Raw genomic sequence first — 19,645 nt, forward strand, 5'->3', positions numbered from 1 at the left:
TTTCTCATCCTCTATGAGTTGTCCAGACATAAAAGGAAAAGGTGTGAAGTTAACCCATCAAAGGGAATTTGTAAACTTTTTATTAGTTTCACTGCGGTGGTCAGCTTAAAGTACAACCTGCATGGATGAGTGCAAAGTTTATATTTGTACGAATTGATAGAGACGTTGATCAGGGCAATCTCGTAGCACAACCCCTCTTTTAAGGTTGACTCGAATTTCGCAACGTGGTTACATTAGACCGTGCACTGAATTTCGTCACCCTAAAAAATGTAGTAGATTCGGTAAAACTTTTTACGAAGATTTTTCACCGTATTTTTTTGAACAAAACGTGGACATACTCATATCTTGTTACACATTATATTTTTTTCGCGCAAATAAGGAAAAAAATAATTAAAACTACTAAAGAACATTCGATTCATTATATAAGTTTTTTTATAAGTTTTATGCTTTTATAGAAGTTTTTTGTATATACATTAAATCAGTATTTTTAATTTTTAATACATGTTAAATTATTAATATTACATTCATTATTAATTTGCTAATAGTTTCTCATCATTGTTTGTATTTATAATAACAATAGGAAAATGCTTGATAGGCCGAGCATATTGTATACGAAACATAAGAATGGCGTGGCATGACATGTCTGTGTTAAAAAATTAATAAAAATAAAGCATAAAGGGAAAAAAAATTCAGGATGATTAACACCAAAATGGTTAATAAATAAATAAAACGCACATGCAAAAATAATCAAATTGTTAATTTCAAAGAGAAATCAATATGTAACAACAAAATGAAAACACCAGCTCTAATAAAACTCAAATCAAATCACAGGAAAAAAATCATCAGAATAAATAAACAAAAAATAATAGAGAATTTACAAAAATTATTTATATCTAAAGACTTCTCTTATTTTTGAATAAAATCTCACGTGACTAATACTGTTAGCTCTTTCCCCTTTTTTGTCTTCAGCTCTTCGCTCATACCTATGGTAACCACTGCCTACCAAGGATAATGGAGGAAAAAAAATCCACTTTATCAATCTAAGTAGAGAAATTGAAGGATTTCGGTATTTCCCCTTCATGATTTTAAAAAGGGGTGGAACAATATATAATGGTGAATCAAAAATGGAAGAATGAGTAAATAAGGGGAGCATGAAACATGAAATTGACCATTGGACACAACAAATAAAAAAGAGTGAATAATAGGATAACACAACCAATAATAAACTTACGATATTGCGATCAAACAGTGGCGGTGGAGAATTATAAAATAAAAATGGAAATAAAACCCTGAAAACAATAAATCAAAATAAGATAAGCACGATGTCACAAAGAACAGGTGAAAGAGAATGCTATAGACTAAAGAAATAATGTGAAAAATGTCTCGGAAAAAGCAAATGAATTCTAACCAATGCGCATGTATTTATAGTAAAATTAATTATTTTTGGATTAAGATAAAAATCATTACCTTACACATGATTGACAAATTATTTTTCTATAGAGTTGTTCCAGATGAAAGAAAAATTGAAGGTGAAAGTTCCTTAGTATGAAATCGAATAATGAAATGAGAAATAGAAAAATGAAAGGGAGGAAAGAGGAGTATGGGAAATATGGAAAAATGTTGAAAATACTTACCATGGAGTAGACGCATGGAGGAAAAAAAGATGAGTTTTTTTCATAAGAAATTCCAAAGATGGGGGGAAGAAGTATATGATGAAAAAAAAATGGAGGAAAATGAAAGTCCTTGCCTTATTGTCAAGGAGGTACGCAGGAAATGGTGCTTAAATTGTTGCCAATGAAAATAAGGAATTATATTTATTAACCTTCTCTAATCTAATTAAGTTTTTCGTTATTTATTACAAATTATATTATTGTTCAAAAAATCATAAATTCTTGAGCATCAATGTTTTTAAAATTTGAATTTCAAAAAGATAATTAATTATATTCTTTAATTTAAGGAAATGATTAAAGTCATTAATTTCAATTACAATAAATAAAATTTTAGTAAAGATGAGTAGAATAAATATAAATATGAAATATTTATTCTATTGGAAAATTTTCGATAAATTCAAAACAAAAATGATGCTGAAAATTAAAAAAAAAAACCAATATTTATTTGATTTTGAAATATTCATTTGCTCATCAAACTCATTTTATAATTAGTATAAATTTGTACTAATTTACTAACAACTAACTTTTACCTATAAAAAAAATATATCAATTAGATTTTAAACAATTACTATAATCAAGGAAATTCGAATTTATTAAATAATTTAATTTATATTTTAAAATAATTTTAACCACGATATCAACGAAAAATAAGTAAAAAGTATTTTAGAAAAATAAAAATAAAAAATCCAATTTTTTTGGTACATCGAAAAGATAAATTACACCCTCCAGGGATCGGTCCAATATTTATTTTTATTTGAAATAATTAAAATATTTATTATAAGTATTTACTATATTATTAATTAAAATAAAAGGGATTCCATTTATTTTTATGAATCATATTTTCAACTTTGTAATATAATCTTTTTTTGATACTCGATGCATCTTAAAAAAGAATATAAGCGAAAATAAAAAATAAAAATTGAAAATAAAATTTACTTTTAATTAGAATTGATTATTTTCGAATATTTTAAATCTAATAATAAGGAATTTTTTATAATGGATGAAATGAAATACAGTTAGAGATGTTCATGTTGTTATCATTTTTTCAAAAATTTGGAGGAGATGAAAATAATATGATTTTGAACTAATATCCTTTTTTTAGAAAAATAACCAATATCCTGACCTTGATAGTTTTCATAAGTAATAAGTAATACCGATGTTATTTTCAAAAAAAAAAAGTAATACTGATGTTTTATTCTTAAATTTTTTTTTTTACTTCTAAGTGTAACAAAAAATAAAATAACTGAAGTCATCGGTTTCAATTTTTTTTTACGTTTCTATTTTTATAAACTTTTTTTCAAAATTATTAATTTAGTGTGTATGTAGTCATAGGTATTATTGAACATAGCAATTAATGTGGCAAAAAAAAGTGGAAATGAGTTTTTTGTTTTGGAGGGAAAATGAATTAGTTAGGAGGGGACATGTGGCATAGGTTTTCTAGAAGAAAACCTTATTTTCATATATATATAGATTGTGCCAATTTTTTTTAACATATTATCATTTTTAAATTATTTTGCATCAAAAATATTTATTTAGAAAATAATTTAAGAACTATTAAATACTTTTATTGTAATCTCAAGTCTCAACAAAAAAAATATTAAAATTATTTAAAAATTATATATTTTCTTCTAATAAAAAAACATTAATTATTAAAAAGAAATAAATAAGGGAATCTCTGCAGCTTTAATTGAATGAGGATCCCTATTCACACAACAGATGACTAGTCCTTTCCTTCACTGGTAGTTGGTCCTATGTTAGTCTTTGACTCTTTGCTTTACTGATTGTAATGTGTTTTTCTTTTTCCTTTGTTTCCAAGCATTTGGTTTGGACTGTGTTGCTTTTCCCATTAAAGTGTGGGCTGCTGTAACATCCCTAGTAAGGGTTGGGCTTGAGCCCGTTTCTTTTAATCTTGAATCACAAAAAATAAAGGAAGCCGTGTGAGCTCTAAAACCCTACATCGGGTTGAACCCTCTTTCCATCCCTTCACTGCAACCAAGGTTCGCTACCTCAATTTCCTCTTCTTCTTCTTCTTGTTCCTGCAACTAGTTTTATGCATGTTACCTGTGCGATTTGATGATTAATCTGATTTATTTATTTAGTCCACCATTTCATGATGTTGACGACAGATGAATTTCAACAACGTGAATGTCCCAAAGGTTCCTGGCGGTGGAGTCGCTGCTTTGCTTAAAGTCAGCATTATCGGTGGGCTTGTTGTGTATGGGGCTACTAACAGCTTGTACAATGTTGAGGGTGGTCATCGTGCCATTGTCTTCAACCGTATTATTGGTGTCAAAGATAAGGTTATTCAATTTCCCATCACTGTTTAATAGATTAGAGTAGTAACCTTGTTGCATAATATCAATATCTTATATGCAGGTCTATCCTGAAGGAACACATATCATGATTCCTTGGTTTGAGAGGCCTGTCATTTATGATGTTCGTGCACGACCTCATTTGGTCGAGAGTACTTCAGGAAGCCGTGATCTCCAAATGGTGAATCTCAACTCTCAAGTTGTTCATACATATTTGCTAAGATCCCTTTAATTTGAACTATTACATTCTACGACTATGATATTCTAGGTTTATGGTGGAATTGTTAATACTTTTGTTATTAGGATCATGGAAAAAGCTTTACTATGGACACTTCTCTTGACTTTTTATTTTTATTCGATGCAGCATAGACCACGGTGGCTTCACTACATTTTCCATTGATCATAGATCTTTTGTTTTGCTAGGTGAAAATTGGACTTAGGGTCCTTACCCGTCCTCTACCAGACCAATTGCCTACCGTTTACCGTACTCTGGGTGAGAATTATAATGAAAGGGTCCTACCTTCTATTATACATGAAACTCTCAAAGCTGTTGTTGCACAGTATAATGCCAGTCAGCTCATTACCCAGAGAGAGGTTAGTATTTACAAAGACCCTCTGCTATCTTTGTTCAATTAGTAACTGGATTAATTTTAACTATGCCTCTTTATTCCTTAGTTGGAATTTGTACCTTTTCAAATCAAGTAGATTCACTTCTGGATAGATATTTACAAGTAAATTACAACCTTATGGTTGAGACTGATTATTTGTTAAATGTGCTATTGTACAGAATGTTAGTCGAGAAATAAGGAAGATATTGACTGAAAGGGCCTCCCAATTTAGTATTGCTTTGGATGATGTTTCAATCACAAGTTTGACGTTTGGGAGGGAATTTACAGCTGCAATTGAAGCCAAGCAGGTTGCTGCTCAAGAAGCTGAGAGAGCTAAATTTGTTGTAGAAAAAGCTGAACAAGACAAAAGAAGTGCTGTCATTAGAGCTCAGGTAAAATACTCTCCCACCCCTATATTTATGAAATATGATGGTACTTAATATCTATAGAAGTTGCTTGCCGTGCTTCAATGGTTTTGGAATTGGAATTGCTACTGAACCGTACAAAATAAAATAATCAAAGAAAGTGAAAGGAATAATCATTTTTAAGGTATTTGCTGATTGTCCTGCTTGAGTGGTACACCATGACTGTTAATTATAACTGTGGTTGAACTTCACCAACACTATAGAATTATGAACGAATCTTCTACTCCAGCTTCCTCCCTCTCCCCTCAGCTTTTTTTCTTTTGAATTGTCATGTCCTGTCTGTAACAAGTAAATAGTAATGTATGGATAAGCTATCCAGAAAGGAAATTAAATTTCTTTAAGCATGACGCTATAGTACTTTTTTCTACAAAAGTAACAAAACAATATAGATGGCTGCTTTTACAACTCATCATTATTGATATATTCCTTCTTTTTTATTACTTTTTGGCAAACAGGGTGAAGCTAAGAGTGCCCAGTTGATTGGTCAAGCAATTGCTAATAATCCTGCATTTATCACCTTAAGGAGAATTGAAGCTGCTAGGGAAATTGCTCAAACAATATCAAATTCTGCCAACAAGGTTTACTTGAATTCGAATGATCTCCTATTGAATCTTCAGGGGTTAAAGTTGGAACCTATTGGGAAGAGATAGTTGTGAAGCTGAATTCACTTGAAAACTTCATCCTTTTAACTGTTGAAATATGAGATTCAGCTTTGTGAACTGAAATGTGGACGAACTGATAGTCATTATCCATTGTTATCAGTGTTGCAAATGGCGGACCATGGTGGGTGACAGACTATCAGCCATGGCAGTTTGCTGGAATTTCGCCATGGCGCATATTGAGTCTAATTGCCACGAGACATAAGTTGCATGCCTTCAGTTATTTGGTGCTATCCACCCTATTGAAATAATTTATTTAATTAAACACAGTATTGATTTTTCATACTTTATCTAGACAACTTGTATACTATTTATCTACCTATCTTGTTTCTTATTTTACGTCTTATTGCATGGTTTCCCTTTTCTTTCACATTTTCATTCATAATGGGGAAAATCTAATATGCACAAAAAATTCTTTGTGTAACCTTACACAAGGGGTGTGTAACCTGCTGTGGCAGGTTTATCGGTTTTTTATTTTAATTTCAAAATACTCAATAATATTTCCCAATTTTAAAAAAGAAACTCAAAAAACTCTCTCTCTCTCTGCAACCCACGCCCACTGCCACCGCAAACCCCAATTACCTTATGCTCCTTCTTCTTCTCTCCTCCCTCCGTCATAGCTCCCTTTGCAGCAGAACGAGGAGAACGATACCCATCTCTTTTCTTCTGTAAATTTTCATCCTCGTTGCTTAAAGTTTCCATCTTTAACAACTTTCCCTCACCAACCAAGTTTTTCTTTTGAGACCTAGAAAGGGAAACAATCAAAATCACTCACTCTCACTCAAAAGCTACCACCATAGCTACAAGGAGTTTGAACAAACACAAGAAGGAACGAGGTCTTATAGATTCTCGTACATGAAAGAACCTATGAGGTTGCTGTGGACACAAAATCATGGAAAATGTGAGGGAATGAAGAAGATCTGGATGGTATCATCGCCCAGATCTATAGAGAGGAGGTGGAGAAGAGAGAGGTGGTAAAAAAAATTATTTTTCAGAAAATAAAAAGAAAATAATATTTGATTTTTTTAAAAATAGAAAATACTTGGTACCTGCTTAGCCCTTAGTTGTGTAAAGTTACACAATAATTTTTGTGCATATTAGATGCACCCTTCATAATGATGTAAGTTGTAAAAGAGAGTGTAATCACAAGTTGCGAAACATTGTTTTGTAGGATCACGCGCTTACCACTACGCCAAAACCAATTGATGTTAGTGAGGGCGCAACGTTATTTCTTATAGCGTAGCAGACAACGCCCCGTTTCGAATGCTACCTGCAGGCAGGATGTTGGCCCACCTGGACCCAACAATCCCCCCCCCCAGCACCTGCCAGCCAAACTAGCTGCACAACATGCCTTCCGTGGGATTCGAACACGGGACCTGGCTCTGATACCACTTGTAGGATCACGCGCTTACCACTACGCCAAAACCAATTGGTGTTAGTGAGGGCGCAACGTTATTTCTTATAGCGTAGCAGACAGCGCCCCGTTTCGAATGCTACCTGCAGGCAGGATGCTGGCCCACCTGGACCCAACATGTTTATCTTATTCAAATTTCTCCTAATTATTTTATGAACGGTGTAAAATATCCTATTGATAAGAAACTTGGGAGAACCACACCACAAAAGCTAGCTGTTGTAGTTTGAGAGCCCAAGGCCTTATAAAGTGCAGCTGGACTTATTTCAATAGGAGTTGAACAAAAAATGATACAATCGATTAGAAATCATATGTTTACATATGTTCGGAAAGGTATAAGGACACGATTACAATCTCTATTTTGAAAGAGGCATAATTTTTTTTGCGGGAGACATAAAAAGGTATAAGGACACGATTATCATTAAAAAGTGCTAGCTCAAAATTTACAAGCCTGTAAATTAGTTGTTTTTTCTTAAATTGCGCTCACAGTATTGAGTAAAGTTTAATGAAGGTTAAATGTCTTGTAAGAGTGTGGCTCGGGGATCAAACTTTTCAACCTATAAGAGTTCAAACATTCACTTTTAACCGTTGTGATCGGCATAATTGTTGTAATTACCTTATTTGAGCAATGAAACTTTAAAAATTAAAAATCTAATACAATTGGTAGTGTGAGAAGAAGAGCAGAGTGAAAGTGATGGTGGAGACATTCTTCTTGAGCGGAAGCAGCCACCTGAACCTGCTTCAACAACACTCCAATCTGCTTCTTCTTTCTGGCCCTCCTTCTTCTGGGAAAACTTCACTGCTCTTCCAATATGCATTCAATGTAGCAGCAGCAGCACTTCACTCCAACTACTCTTCCAACCCAAATGTCCTCTTCATCTGCAACCGCCAAAGGTTGGATTCCAAACCCCTTTTCTTTCTCAAGTACCCTCTATCTCTCTTACATACTCACTCACATTTCCTATTCAATTTCTAAAAAATAAAACCATTTTTTTCCTTCTCTGAATTTCAGGGTATTGACCCATCTTCTGATGTCTTCCACTGCATACAAATGAAGTATCACCCTTAAACTGGTCCTTTTATCATACAATTGTGTTCTTCCTATTTTATCTCTTATGAAAATTTGTTGATTGTCTTTAGGTATGTGAATGATGATGAGGATATTAGGAAGTACTTTGCTGCCTTCCATCTGCTCGATACATTGCCTGCAGCGGTTGTGATCGATGATTTTGGAGATTTCTTTGACAACAAGTAATTTTGTCTTCTACAGATAACCACCCCTGTTATGTGTTTCTGTTTCATCTTTTGATTTTGAATTCTGATTTGAAAAAGGGTCTGCCAACAACGGTATTCGAATCCCCGGGGACGAGACTTGGCCATGGTTAAGAGTTTAGCATTGTGTCACAACGCAATTACTTATGCAAAGTGAGTGTGAATTGGTTATTGTTGTTCAGAATATGATTTTGTCATGTTAGATAATATAAAACCATGCATGAGGTTTAGTCAAATAATTTAAGCTTTTGTGATAATTAATTCGTCATTCGTGACAAGGTTGAGGCAACTAAATTGAGTTAACCCATGTTTGGATGAACTTCTATTTTTTAGAAATGAATTGTGGCAATCATAAACTGCCCCTGAGGATCACCAAGTCTGGATGATTTTCTACTAGTTGAAGGGTTGACTGCAAACTTGATCAGCATAAGTCAACTTTGTGACCAAGATTGAAGGTGGTTTTCAGAAAATCTGGTTGCGTTGTCAAAAACAGCAACAAGGATGTGCTAACGAGGGGAGCTAGATCAAATGACAACTGCTACAAGTGAACTTCTCAAACTACTTCTTTGTCTGCTCGATGTTTGAGGTCTAAAGAAGATGAAGTTAGAATCTGGCACAAAAAATTAGGCCATCTGAATCTTAAGAGCATGAAAAGAATTATTTCTGAGGAAGCCATTAGAGGAATACCGAAGTTGAAAATCCAAGAAGGGAGAGTGTGTGGTGAATGTCAGATTGGGAAGCAAGTCAAAATGTCTCACCAGAAGCTGTATCATCTGACTACATCAAGAGTCCTTGAATTACTTTACATGGATTTGATGGGACCAATTAAAGTGGAAAGCTTAGGAGGAAAAAAATACATTTTTGTTTGTGTAGATGATTTTTCAAGTTTTACATGGGTAGAATTTCTCAAGGAAAAGTCAGACACATTTGAGGTCTTCAAAGAGTTATGTCTTCGTGTTCAAAGGGAAAAAAGGAGTGGCATTGTTAAAATAAGAAGTGATCATGGAAAAGAATTTGAAAATGGTCAATTCTCTGAGTTCTGCTCCTCTGAAGGAATCAACCATGAATTTTCAGCTCATATCACTCCTCAACAAAATAGTGTGGTTGAAAGAAAAAATAGAACTTACAAGAATCAACAAGAGTTATGTTGCATGTTAAAAACTACCAGATCACTTTTGGGCCGAGGCCATGAACACTGCCTGTTACATCCACAATCGTGTCACCATTCGCCAAGGAGATACAATTACTCAATATGAACTTTGGAAAGGAAAAAAGCACACAGTGAAGTATTTTCATGTTTTTGGCAGCAAATGTTATATCCTGTCTGATCGAGAACACATGAGAAAAATGGATCCTAAAGTCATGATGGAATCAATTAATTTATGGGTTACTCTGAAAAAAATGGATCCTAAAATGAACACAGCAAATATTTCTGGGTTACTCTAGGAACAACAGAGCTTATAGAGTTTACAATGTTCGCACTAAAGTCATGATGGAATCCATTAATGCGGTTGTTGATGATACATCTGATGAGAGAACATAACAGGTGCACGATGAAGATGAAATACCGTATCAAAGTACTAATGCCGAACCAGATGATCCAGCCATCCAATCTTCAGATGAACAGGAAAACAATGTTGTTCAATCTCCTTCAGCTGCTAAAGGACCCTCTATCAGAGTCCAGAAGATACACCCAAAAGAAAATATCATTGGTGATCTGAACGATGGTATTACTACAAGGTCCAGAGATCTGATTTCTAATGCTTGTTTCATATCCAAAATAGAACCAAAAAATATCAAAGAAGCTTTGACTGATGAATTCTGGATTCAATCTATGCAAGAGGAACTGGGACAGTTCAAGAGAAATGAAGAATGAGAGTTGGTTCCTAGACCTGATGATGCAAATGTTGTGGGAACAAAGTGGATATTCAGGAATAAGTCCGATGAAAGTAGGAATGTAACAAGGAACAAATCTCGCCTAGTTGCTCAGGGATACTCTCAGATAGAAGGCATAGACTTTGATGAAACTTTTTCTCCCGTGGCTCGTCTTGAATCAATCAAATTACTACTAGGAGTGGCTTGCTTGCTGAAATTCAGGTTATATCAGATGAATGTCAAGAGTGCTTTTCTAAATGACTATTTAAATGAAGTAGTCTATGTAGAACAACCTAAGGGGTTTGGTCATCCTAGCTTCCCCGATCATGTCTGTTCTTGTCTAAGGTCTAAAGAGGATAAAAGGTACCCTTAATAAACCCTAGCAGAGCTAAAAGAATGTGAGTGATGTATGAATAAGGAAATTATCTCATTAATGATAAAAAAGGTGTCTAGTACAAGGTGAGGACACCCCTTTTATAGTGGGAGTAGTCCTTATACATTCATGGATTTGGGCCTTACACACAAGGCCAAAATCCCAATGTAGAATAAGACAAATACATACACCCTTGAATATACATAAGACAAAGTGAGTCCGGGCCCACGTCTTTAAGCTGGGACCCATGCCCTTATCTATAAGACTCTACACTTATTGAGCGGGTTAATAGGCTCGCACTACCCGCCCAGTCCAATGTCTATAAGTTGAAAAATGCTTTGTATGGCTTAAAACAGGCTCCTAGAGCTTGGTATGAGAGATTAACTGAATTCTTGGTCAACAATGGATATAGCAAGGGTGGTATTGACAAGACCTTGTTTGTCAAGAAGAATGGAAGAGATCTTATGGTAGCTCAAATTTATGTTGATGACATCGTGTTTGGGGGAATGTCGAACCAGATGGTGGAACAATTTGTTGAGCAGATGAAATCTGAGTTTGAAATGAGTCTTGTAGGGGAATTAACTTACTCTATGGGGCTACAAGTAAAACATATGGAAGACACCTTATTCATCTCTCAAAGCAAATATGTTAAGGGCATTGTCAAGAAATTTGGTCTTGAAAAGGCTGGACACAAAAGAACACATGCTGCAACTCACATCAAGCTTACAAAGGATGAGAAAGGTACTGATGTGGATCCAAGTCTATATAGGAGCATGATTGGAAGCCTTTTATATCTTACTACTAGCAGACCAGATATCACTTTTGCAATTGGAGTATGTGCTAGGTACCAAGCTGAACCAAAGACAAGTCATCTCATTCAAGTAAAAAGGATCATTAAGTACATCAATGGTACAAGTGATTATGGCATTTTATATTCTCACAACACAAACTCCGTGTTAGTTGGCTATTGTGATGCAGATTGGGCTGGAAGTGCTGATGATAGGAAGAGCACATCAGGAGGGTGCTTCTTTCTTGGGAACAATCTAATTTCCTGGTTTAGTAAAAAGCAAAATTGTGTCTCATTATCTACGGCAGAAGCTGAGTACATAGCTGCTGGAAGCAGTTGCACTCAGTTGATATGGAAGGAACAGATGCTGAACATTATTCTGTGACAATCTAAGTGCTATGAACATATCAAAGAATACCATCCAGCATAGCAGAACAAAACATATCGACATTCGTCATCACTTCATTAGAGAACTAGTTGAGGATGGTACTGTGAACTTAGAGCATGTATCAATAGAGAAGCAGTTAGTAGACATTTTCACAAAAGCTCTGGATGCTACACAATCTGAAAAATTGAGAGGATTATTGGGCATTTGCTTATTTGAGGAATTGTAGCAGTTAAAGGGATTTTGTTGTGCCAACGACTATTTTGTCATTACTTCTGAGGCACGCTTAATCAGGAATTTCCACTCACTCTTGATAACCTTTTCTATAACTACCTCTACAACTTACTTTGAGAACAGAAACCTCTCAAAACCGCATTTCACATTTGTTTCAAATTGTTATTCAGTGTTTGTGCATTCTTCAACATGAGTCAAGAATCCAACAAGAAGATCACTCCTGAGACGAATGTTTTTGGTGTAAAGGTAATGGGTCTGAACCCAAAATCCCCAAGGGTTTCTCAACCCAGTGCTCCTGTTCCTGTGGTTGAAAGTGCTGAGGGAGATGCCTCGGTTCATCATTACACTTCCTCTAACGGAAGCAAGAAGTAGAAGAAGAAGGCAAGATCAAAGTCTGCTTCTTCCAAGACAAAGAAGAATCCTATGGCTGAAGGTTCTAAGCAAAATCCTGACGTGATTTCCGAAGTTGCGGTCAGTCAAAATGAGGATGGGGTTGAAGATTATTTTTCTACTCTAATCGCCTCAGAGGTGCTGGAAAATCCTATCAAGACAACCTCTCATGCAAATGTTGACCCGATTGTCCCACCACCGAGTGAAAATGCTTCAAGCCAAGATGTGGATGCTGGTCTCGAAAAGGAACCTGAAAACCAAGAAGAGATGTCATCAGCTCCTCTGGAGAAATCACATGCAATTGGCGCATCACATTCCACTCAAATCTTGGTGTCGCTGAAGAAGTAATTGTTCCTGAACTTGCTAATTCAGTTGTCGTAGATGAGATAGTCGAGGAAGACAAGGGTGAAGAAATAGAGACCGAGGATTTGCTAATCAACACCATAAGAACCTCTGCTACTGCTAAACTCAAAAGACAGAAGCTGCAGGTTGTAAGGAAATACTCTACTCGTTCTTCTGGGAAAAAGTCAGCTTTGGATTCAAGTGAGAAAAAGAAGAACAAGAAGGTGATTGTGATTGATGATGACACCCCTGTCCTGAAGAATGTCAAGAGAAAGACTCATGATGTTAATGTTGATGTTGATGAGGCTCCAACTATGGTATTGGATATGCCAGGCACTGGCACTACTGCTAGAAAACGCAAGATTGGAAAGAGAATTCTAGAAAATGTTCCTGCTGCTCCCCTGGATAACATTTCTTTTCATTTTGAAGAAAGTGTAGGTTAGTGGAAGTTTGTCTTCCAACGGAGGATTGCTCAAGAAAGGGAGTTGATTGATGATACTCTGAATGGTCAAGACATTATGGAATGGATTGAGGAAGTGGGATTGCTGAAAACTGTCACTGGAATCACCAGGTGTTATGATAAGTTGGTGAAGGAATTCATTGTCAATGTCACTACCAGCTGCAATGTGTCTGGAAGTCCAGATTTCAGAAAGGTCTTTGTGAGAGGTAAGTGTGTAAACTTTTCTCCAAGTGTTATTAATACCTTTTTGGGAAGAAGTCTTGCTGAAATTGTTGATGAAGAGATTTCTCTGAGTGCAATTACCACTGAACTCACTGCTGATCAAGTCAAGGAATGGCCTGTTAAAGGTTTGTTGTCTTCTGCTCATTTAAGTGTGAAGTATGCTATTCTGAATCGCATTGGTGCTGCAAATTGGGCCCCTACCAAACACACTTCAAATGTTTCTTCTGGTTTGGCCAAATTGATTTATCTGATTGGTACAAAGGCAAAATTTGATTTTGGAGCTTATGTCTTTGATCAAACCGTGAAGCATGCTGAAACCTTAGCTGTCAAGCTCCCTATTGGTTTTCCTTATTTAATCAGTGAAATTATTTTGAGTCAACAACCTCAGATTGTCACCGCTGATGAGTTTCCTAACAAGAAGGCTAGTGCTCTTACTGTTGATCACAGGTTGCTAGATGGTACTCATGTTCCTGATGTTGCTGGCCTGGCTGAGATAACTCAGGGGGAGGTCCTTCTTCTCAGAAGGCTCCTGGAACCATTCTTGATGAGCTTATGGAGGTGTTCAAAACTCTTCAGGATACTATCTCCAGCTGCACATTGAGGAAGAAGCATGTGGATTGTCTCATCATGGAGCTGACCAAGGGGAAGAACACTGATGAAGACAATGCTGTTGCAGGAGATCAAGCTGTGGGTGGTGCTACTTCTGATGATGATTCTGCTGCTAGTTCTTAGTTTGTTTTATTTGCTTCATTCGATATGGTTGTACTTTGAATTTGACAAGTGTTCTCTCTGTGCACCCTTTGACAAATTCTGCTAATAAGGGGGAGAATATTGGTATGTTGTGGTGAAGTTTCAGTGTTCTGTTCAGATCAAAATGTTGTTCATGTTTTATTCTCACTTGGCAGCTTCTGCTTAAGTATGATTGTTTCTGCTGCAAGGAAGTAAGTTGTCTGTGTGTGCTATCTATTGTGCTTTGGCTGTGTTTGGTAGCATGACTTGGCTTGTTATTGTTTTAGCCAAAATTTGCCAAAGGGGGAGACTGTTGTTCTTATGATTGGCTGCATTTTGCTCAAAAGATATGGTAGTTCATGAATCTGTAGTTGAACAACATTTGTGTCTGATGTGCGACCAATTGTTCCAACCTTTGGAGCAACATGTGTTAGTTGTGCTTGTTGGTGTGTTTCAATCTGTGGAACAGTGTTGCTTGTTTGGTTGCTGTTTGTTTGTTTGTTTAGAAGACTTGTTCAATGCGGTGCGTTTTGTGCCTTAAGCATCTTATGAAGATTTGTTTGTTTTAATCTTGTTTGGAACAACAAGATTGGTAGCATGTGAACCAAGTCAACCTTGAGATAGGATTCCGTTTTACTTGGTTCTGTTTCTTTATTTTGGTAAGATTTGATTCCATGAAGATTCTTTCTAGAAGCGGTTTTGTGGACTCTGTGACGTTCAGCCCATTGAAGATCCAAGCCTCAAGTGAACGTCTTTATAAAGAGACTTGTAAACCCTAGCTGTGCACAGATTCTGATAATGAGAGTTTTGAGATATTATGGTTTAGTCCTGTTTTTGTAAGATCAAGTTTTGATCTAGTAGTACAACTCTATGTTTTGATGATTACAAGTTAACCTTTTGATATGAACAATTGTGGTACTCTAACGTGTTTTTCTGAGTGTGCTATTTACAGGCTCTGACCTCACTCAATCTCACACAAATCAGAAGCACTGTGTATAAAGAGCGACCCAAGCAACGCTTTCGCATTCACCATGTTCAGTATGAACAGTGGAAAAGCTTCAGAAGTTCTGAAGTTATACAAACTCTGATGTGGACTCAGTCACTAGAAGTTCTGAAGATCCAGAAAGTCTGATAACCAAGAAACACTGAAGGCTCAGATATTCTGATGGTGTAGAAGACTCTGAAGATCTAGAAGCTGATTAGTGAAATTCTGTTGTCCAGAAGCAAGATACTCTGAAGACCATGTTCTTCCCTCTGAGTTCAGAATCAGAAGAAACAATGGTCAGAGGATCTGGGCTTTCCCTCTGACTCTGATCAACCGGCTTCACAAGTTCCAATATGAAGCATTCCCCTGATCAGAAGTCTCCTAGGTTTAAAGGTCAAGTCGCTATCCAAGTACAAAAGCAACTGTACCTTCCTGACGACCTACCTAACAGTCTCAGACACAGCAGAAGCTGGATTTTCCAGAACTGCCCTCCAACGGTAGCATTTCCCATGCAACGCTCAACCCTAATCCTTGGAGTATATAAAGAGGCTGAAGACTGAAAGAAGCGGCTAGAAGCATTCACATACACGCAAGACAAACTTAAATTCTTCTAAGCTTTCTTTCATCTGAAATTCATTGAGTTTACTATTAGCTTTTTAGAAGCAAATCTCTTGTAAACAATTCTTTGATAAACAGTTTGTTTAGTTCCTTTAGGAGATCAAGGCTGATCGGATCCTAGAGAAGACTAAGAGAGTGAATCTTAGTGTGAGCTAAGTTAGTGTAATTGTTAGTCACTTGTAGGTTTCAAGTGCAGTTGTAACTCTTACCTGATTAGTGGATTGCCTTCATTCTAAGAAGGAAGAAATCACCTTAACGGGTGGACTGGAGTAGCTTGAGTGATTTATCAAGTGAACCAGGATAAAATCCTTGTGTGCTTTTCTATGTCTTATCTTTAGCACTTAAGTTCTCGAAAGATTTGTCAAAATCTTTAAGGTGGAAGTTTTATAGTGAAAACGTTATTCAAACCCCCCCCTTTCTACCGTTTTTCATACCTTCAGTTTTGAGTATTGTAATAACTTAGTGCTTCCATTACCATCGCAAGTACTAAGTTGATGTGTTTAGTTGAGAGTTAGTCTCATCAAACTTGTTATTGTTTTTGACAAGTAAAATCACGGTAGCAGTGATTGAGAGAAAGAGAAAGGGGGTTCTCATACTTAGGGGGAGACTTAAGTATTAAACCACTGGTAGCAATAGGTAGAAAAGGTTTAGAACTGAGATTGTTCTTTGTGAACCTTTTGTACGTGCTTGACTATTATAGTGGATTATCTTTCTCGGGCTGAAGCCCTCTAGACGTAGGTGATGTTGACCGAACTAGGTTAACAACTTCATGTGTTCATTTACTTGATTGTTTGATTTACTTGTTACGTTAAAAGGAACTCTGATTGTTGTTTTATTGTCATACACATTGTTGCAACATTGTGTATCACATCTATCCTAAGTGAATACGAATTTCAAACATCAATCATGGTATCTGGACAGTGGATGCTCGCGACACATGACGGGAGAAAGGCGTATGTTCCAACATCTAAAACTTAAGCCTGGATGTGTAGTTGGCTTTGGAGGCAATCAGAAAGGAAAAATCATTAGTTCTTGAACCATTGGTACTGGTAATATCACTTATATTATTAATGTTTTTCTGGTTGATGGTTTGATGCATAATTTATTGTCGATAAGCCAACTAGCTGACAAGGGTTATGACATCATTTTTAATCAAAAGTCCTGTAAGGCTATTAGTCAAAAAGATGGCTCAGTTCTGTTTAACAGCAAGAGGAGGCACAATATCTATAAGATCACATTATCTGAGCTGGAGACTCAGAATGTAAAGTGTCTTCTTTCTGTTAACGAAGAGCAATGGGTGTAGCATAGACGATTAGGACATGTTAGCATGAGAAAGATTTCTCAGCTTAACAAGCTTGACCTTGTCAGGGGCTTGCCAAATCTGAAGTATTCTTGAGATGCTCTCTGTGAAGCATGTCAGAAAGGCAAGTTTACAAAAATACCCTTCAAGGCTAAAAATATTATTTCCGCCTCAAGGCCGTTAGAACTTCTGCATATTGACCTATTTGGACCAGTGAAAACTGCGTCTTTAGGTGGCAAGAAATATGGGTTAGTCATTGTTGATGATTATAGCCGTTGGACATGGGTAAAATTCTTAAGACGCAAGGATGAGTCTCATTCTGTGTTCTCTACCTTCTGTGCTCAAGTGCAAAACGAGAAGGGTTGCAAGATTGTCAGTGTCAGAAATGATCATGGTGGATAATTTGAGAATAAAGATTTTGATAATCTTTTTGACGCTAATGGTATATCACATGATTTCTCCTGCCCCAGAACTCCTCAGCAGAATAGAGTTGTGGAAAGGAAGAATCAGACCCTACAAGAGATGGCTAGAACCATGATCCAAGAAACTAACATGGCAAAGCACTTCTGGGCCGAGGCAGTAAACACAACATGTTACATTCATAATAGAATGTCTATAAGACCTATTATGGGTAAGACTCCTTATGAATTGTGGAAGAATAGAAAGCCCAACATTTCATATTTGCATTCTTTTGGTTGTGTTTGCTTTATGTTGAATACTAAGGATAAGTTAGGTAAGTTTGATGCAAAGGCTCTGAAATGCTTTTTATTAGGATATTCTGAACGTTCTAAAGCTTATAGAGTCTATAATATAGAGTCTGAGACTATAGAGGAATCTATTCATGTTAGATTTCATGATAAGCTTGACTCTGACAAGTCAAAGCTAGTTGAGAAATTTGCAGATATGAGTATAACTGTCTCTGTAACGTCCCGATTTCTCGAGGGTCACTTTAGTAACCTTTCCAAAAACTAAATATGCTGACTAAACTTTCGAAGTCAATAATAACCAAGTATTTTTTTTCCAAAACATGCTCTAGCGAATGCACAGTAATTACCCAGTAATATATAACTTTATATCTAAAAGTATGGGTACAATTGAGTCTTTAAAGAGAAATATCAAAAGACTTCTTATGCCCAACAAGCTCCTTTTGATCTCCATACTGGGTAGACCACAAAATAGCAAAACATCAGAACCTACCATTTCTCTAAAACCAAAAGAATACAAACTCCTATGATCATCCTACAAGCTTCAACCAACAACGGTAAGCTTTCTACCCGAAAGGCTCAAGTCGTACACAAGACTCTATTCCTCCTCCGAGGGATTCTCCTCGACGGTCGAACAATAAATCTCTCATAAGATCTGCAACAGGGTTCTGGCATCAGCAGACATGTAGTCAATCCCACGAACGACTTACTGTGCGCTTCACCGAACTAATGCAAAGACATGACACTTCATCTGATCATCATGGATCCTCCTCATAAGCAGCGTCACAGCAAATTTCCCAGGAGCATGGTGCTTGATCATGTTGCCGCCCATCACCTGGCAGTCGCCGGCCGCCCAAACACAAGCAATACATACAATGGCGTGCGAGGGTCAACTTCCAGAATATAGGTATATATATAATAGTAGGTCACACAATATACACATAATCACATACTTATACATTTCACGCTTACTCACGCAGATCTATCGATCACGTGGCTTACGTAAAATATGAGGGTTGTCAATGACAAACCTCTCCCACACACATAACAATTAAATCACATTTAGCTTATCTCAAGCATATCAAAACTCATAGCACATATCACCTCATCATCAAGCTCAATCGACAACCCTAAGGTTAGTCTATATGCTCGTGCAAATGCAATGCCACATAGGCACATCAAATTATCCGGATATAAACGCCTTTTCCCTGAGGTAGGCGTGACAACACTTAGTCGGTCTGATACCCACTCCAGTATCGACCTCTGACTAGTGAATGCCACTTAGTTGATACCCACTCCAGTATCAACATAGTTGATACCCACTCCAGTATCAACATGGTTGATAACCTCTCCATTATCAACATCTGAAGGTACGATCACTCCATCGTCCTCAGAAGACAGACATGGCCACTCCACCATCCTGACGAAATGTATGCATGCATGATATGAATAATGGTTAGCCAAACAAACAAGAACGCCTTCTCCAGTGTTCGTGTTTACTGCTAAGAAAATAGTCAAACTAGGACACAATTCTGGTTTATCACCAACGGTTGCACTCCGCTCCAAGTGACCGAAGTTTACACTACGACAGGTCACTCCACTCCAAGTAACCGTGTCGTCGAGTCTCATCTTTCTTTCCTCAAAAATCATCAAATAAAAGTCCACCTTTAAAATTTTCTTTTCTAAAATGGATTGATTGAAGTCCCCTCTGAAAATATCTTTCTCATTCTTTAAAAGTTTTGTGTTGCAAATAAACCCTCTTTTAATTTACAAAATATGTGTACACTTTAATTATTTCCATTAGATGAAGTTTATAAGTAAATCATGACCAAGTTTGTTCTTTTTCAAATACGTTGGAAACTTAAATAAAAGTCCGCACCCTGT

General features: G+C 36.4%; 3 protein-coding genes across 3 annotated transcripts; all 3 read left to right on the forward strand.

Moving 5' to 3' along the window:
* The first annotated feature begins 3,525 nt into the window (after nucleotides 1-3,525).
* LOC130721398 (prohibitin-1, mitochondrial-like) lies at nucleotides 3,526-6,031 on the forward strand. The gene is made up of 6 exons (XM_057572198.1): nucleotides 3,526-3,667; nucleotides 3,797-3,970; nucleotides 4,047-4,163; nucleotides 4,406-4,576; nucleotides 4,770-4,982; nucleotides 5,471-6,031. Exons 2-6 carry the CDS (start codon nucleotides 3,797-3,799, stop codon nucleotides 5,663-5,665), a joined length of 870 nt encoding a protein of 289 aa, XP_057428181.1. The 5' UTR covers nucleotides 3,526-3,667; the 3' UTR covers nucleotides 5,666-6,031.
* Nucleotides 6,032-7,372: 1,341 nt separating this feature from the next.
* LOC130719515 (uncharacterized) lies at nucleotides 7,373-8,601 on the forward strand. The gene is made up of 4 exons (XM_057570137.1): nucleotides 7,373-7,418; nucleotides 7,762-7,979; nucleotides 8,098-8,141; nucleotides 8,226-8,601. The coding sequence occupies exons 1-4, from the start codon at nucleotides 7,373-7,375 to the stop codon at nucleotides 8,338-8,340; spliced, it is 423 nt and encodes a 140-aa protein (XP_057426120.1). The 3' UTR covers nucleotides 8,341-8,601.
* A 4,660-nt stretch (nucleotides 8,602-13,261) lies between these two features.
* Nucleotides 13,262-14,157, forward strand: LOC130719516 (uncharacterized). The gene is made up of 2 exons (XM_057570138.1): nucleotides 13,262-13,933; nucleotides 14,002-14,157. The coding sequence occupies exons 1-2, from the start codon at nucleotides 13,262-13,264 to the stop codon at nucleotides 14,155-14,157; spliced, it is 828 nt and encodes a 275-aa protein (XP_057426121.1).
* Nucleotides 14,158-19,645: the final 5,488 nt, after the last annotated feature.

The sequence above is a fragment of the Lotus japonicus genome, chromosome 5 (assembly GCF_012489685.1).
Source record: "Lotus japonicus ecotype B-129 chromosome 5, LjGifu_v1.2".
NCBI lineage: Eukaryota > Viridiplantae > Streptophyta > Magnoliopsida > Fabales > Fabaceae > Lotus > Lotus japonicus.

What these genes read in the sequence shown, in the direction of transcription:
- LOC130719516 (XM_057570138.1), top strand. Translation starts at nt 13,262, where the DNA reads ATGGAATGGATTGAGGAAGTGGGATTGCTGAAAACTGTCACTGGAATC. An exon ending in CTGAGATAACTCAGGGGGAG is followed by an intron (nt 13,934 to 14,001) that starts GTCCTTCTTCTC and finishes AAAACTCTTCAG; the next exon opens with GATACTATCTCCAGCTGCAC.
- LOC130721398 (XM_057572198.1), top strand. Translation starts at nt 3,797, where the DNA reads ATGAATTTCAACAACGTGAATGTCCCAAAGGTTCCTGGCGGTGGAGTC. An exon ending in AGCTCATTACCCAGAGAGAG is followed by an intron (nt 4,577 to 4,769) that starts GTTAGTATTTAC and finishes GCTATTGTACAG; the next exon opens with AATGTTAGTCGAGAAATAAG. An exon ending in GTGCTGTCATTAGAGCTCAG is followed by an intron (nt 4,983 to 5,470) that starts GTAAAATACTCT and finishes TTTGGCAAACAG; the next exon opens with GGTGAAGCTAAGAGTGCCCA.
- LOC130719515 (XM_057570137.1), top strand. Translation starts at nt 7,373, where the DNA reads ATGATACAATCGATTAGAAATCATATGTTTACATATGTTCGGAAAG. An exon ending in TTCATCTGCAACCGCCAAAG is followed by an intron (nt 7,980 to 8,097) that starts GTTGGATTCCAA and finishes TCTGAATTTCAG; the next exon opens with GGTATTGACCCATCTTCTGA. An exon ending in TTCCACTGCATACAAATGAA is followed by an intron (nt 8,142 to 8,225) that starts GTATCACCCTTA and finishes GATTGTCTTTAG; the next exon opens with GTATGTGAATGATGATGAGG.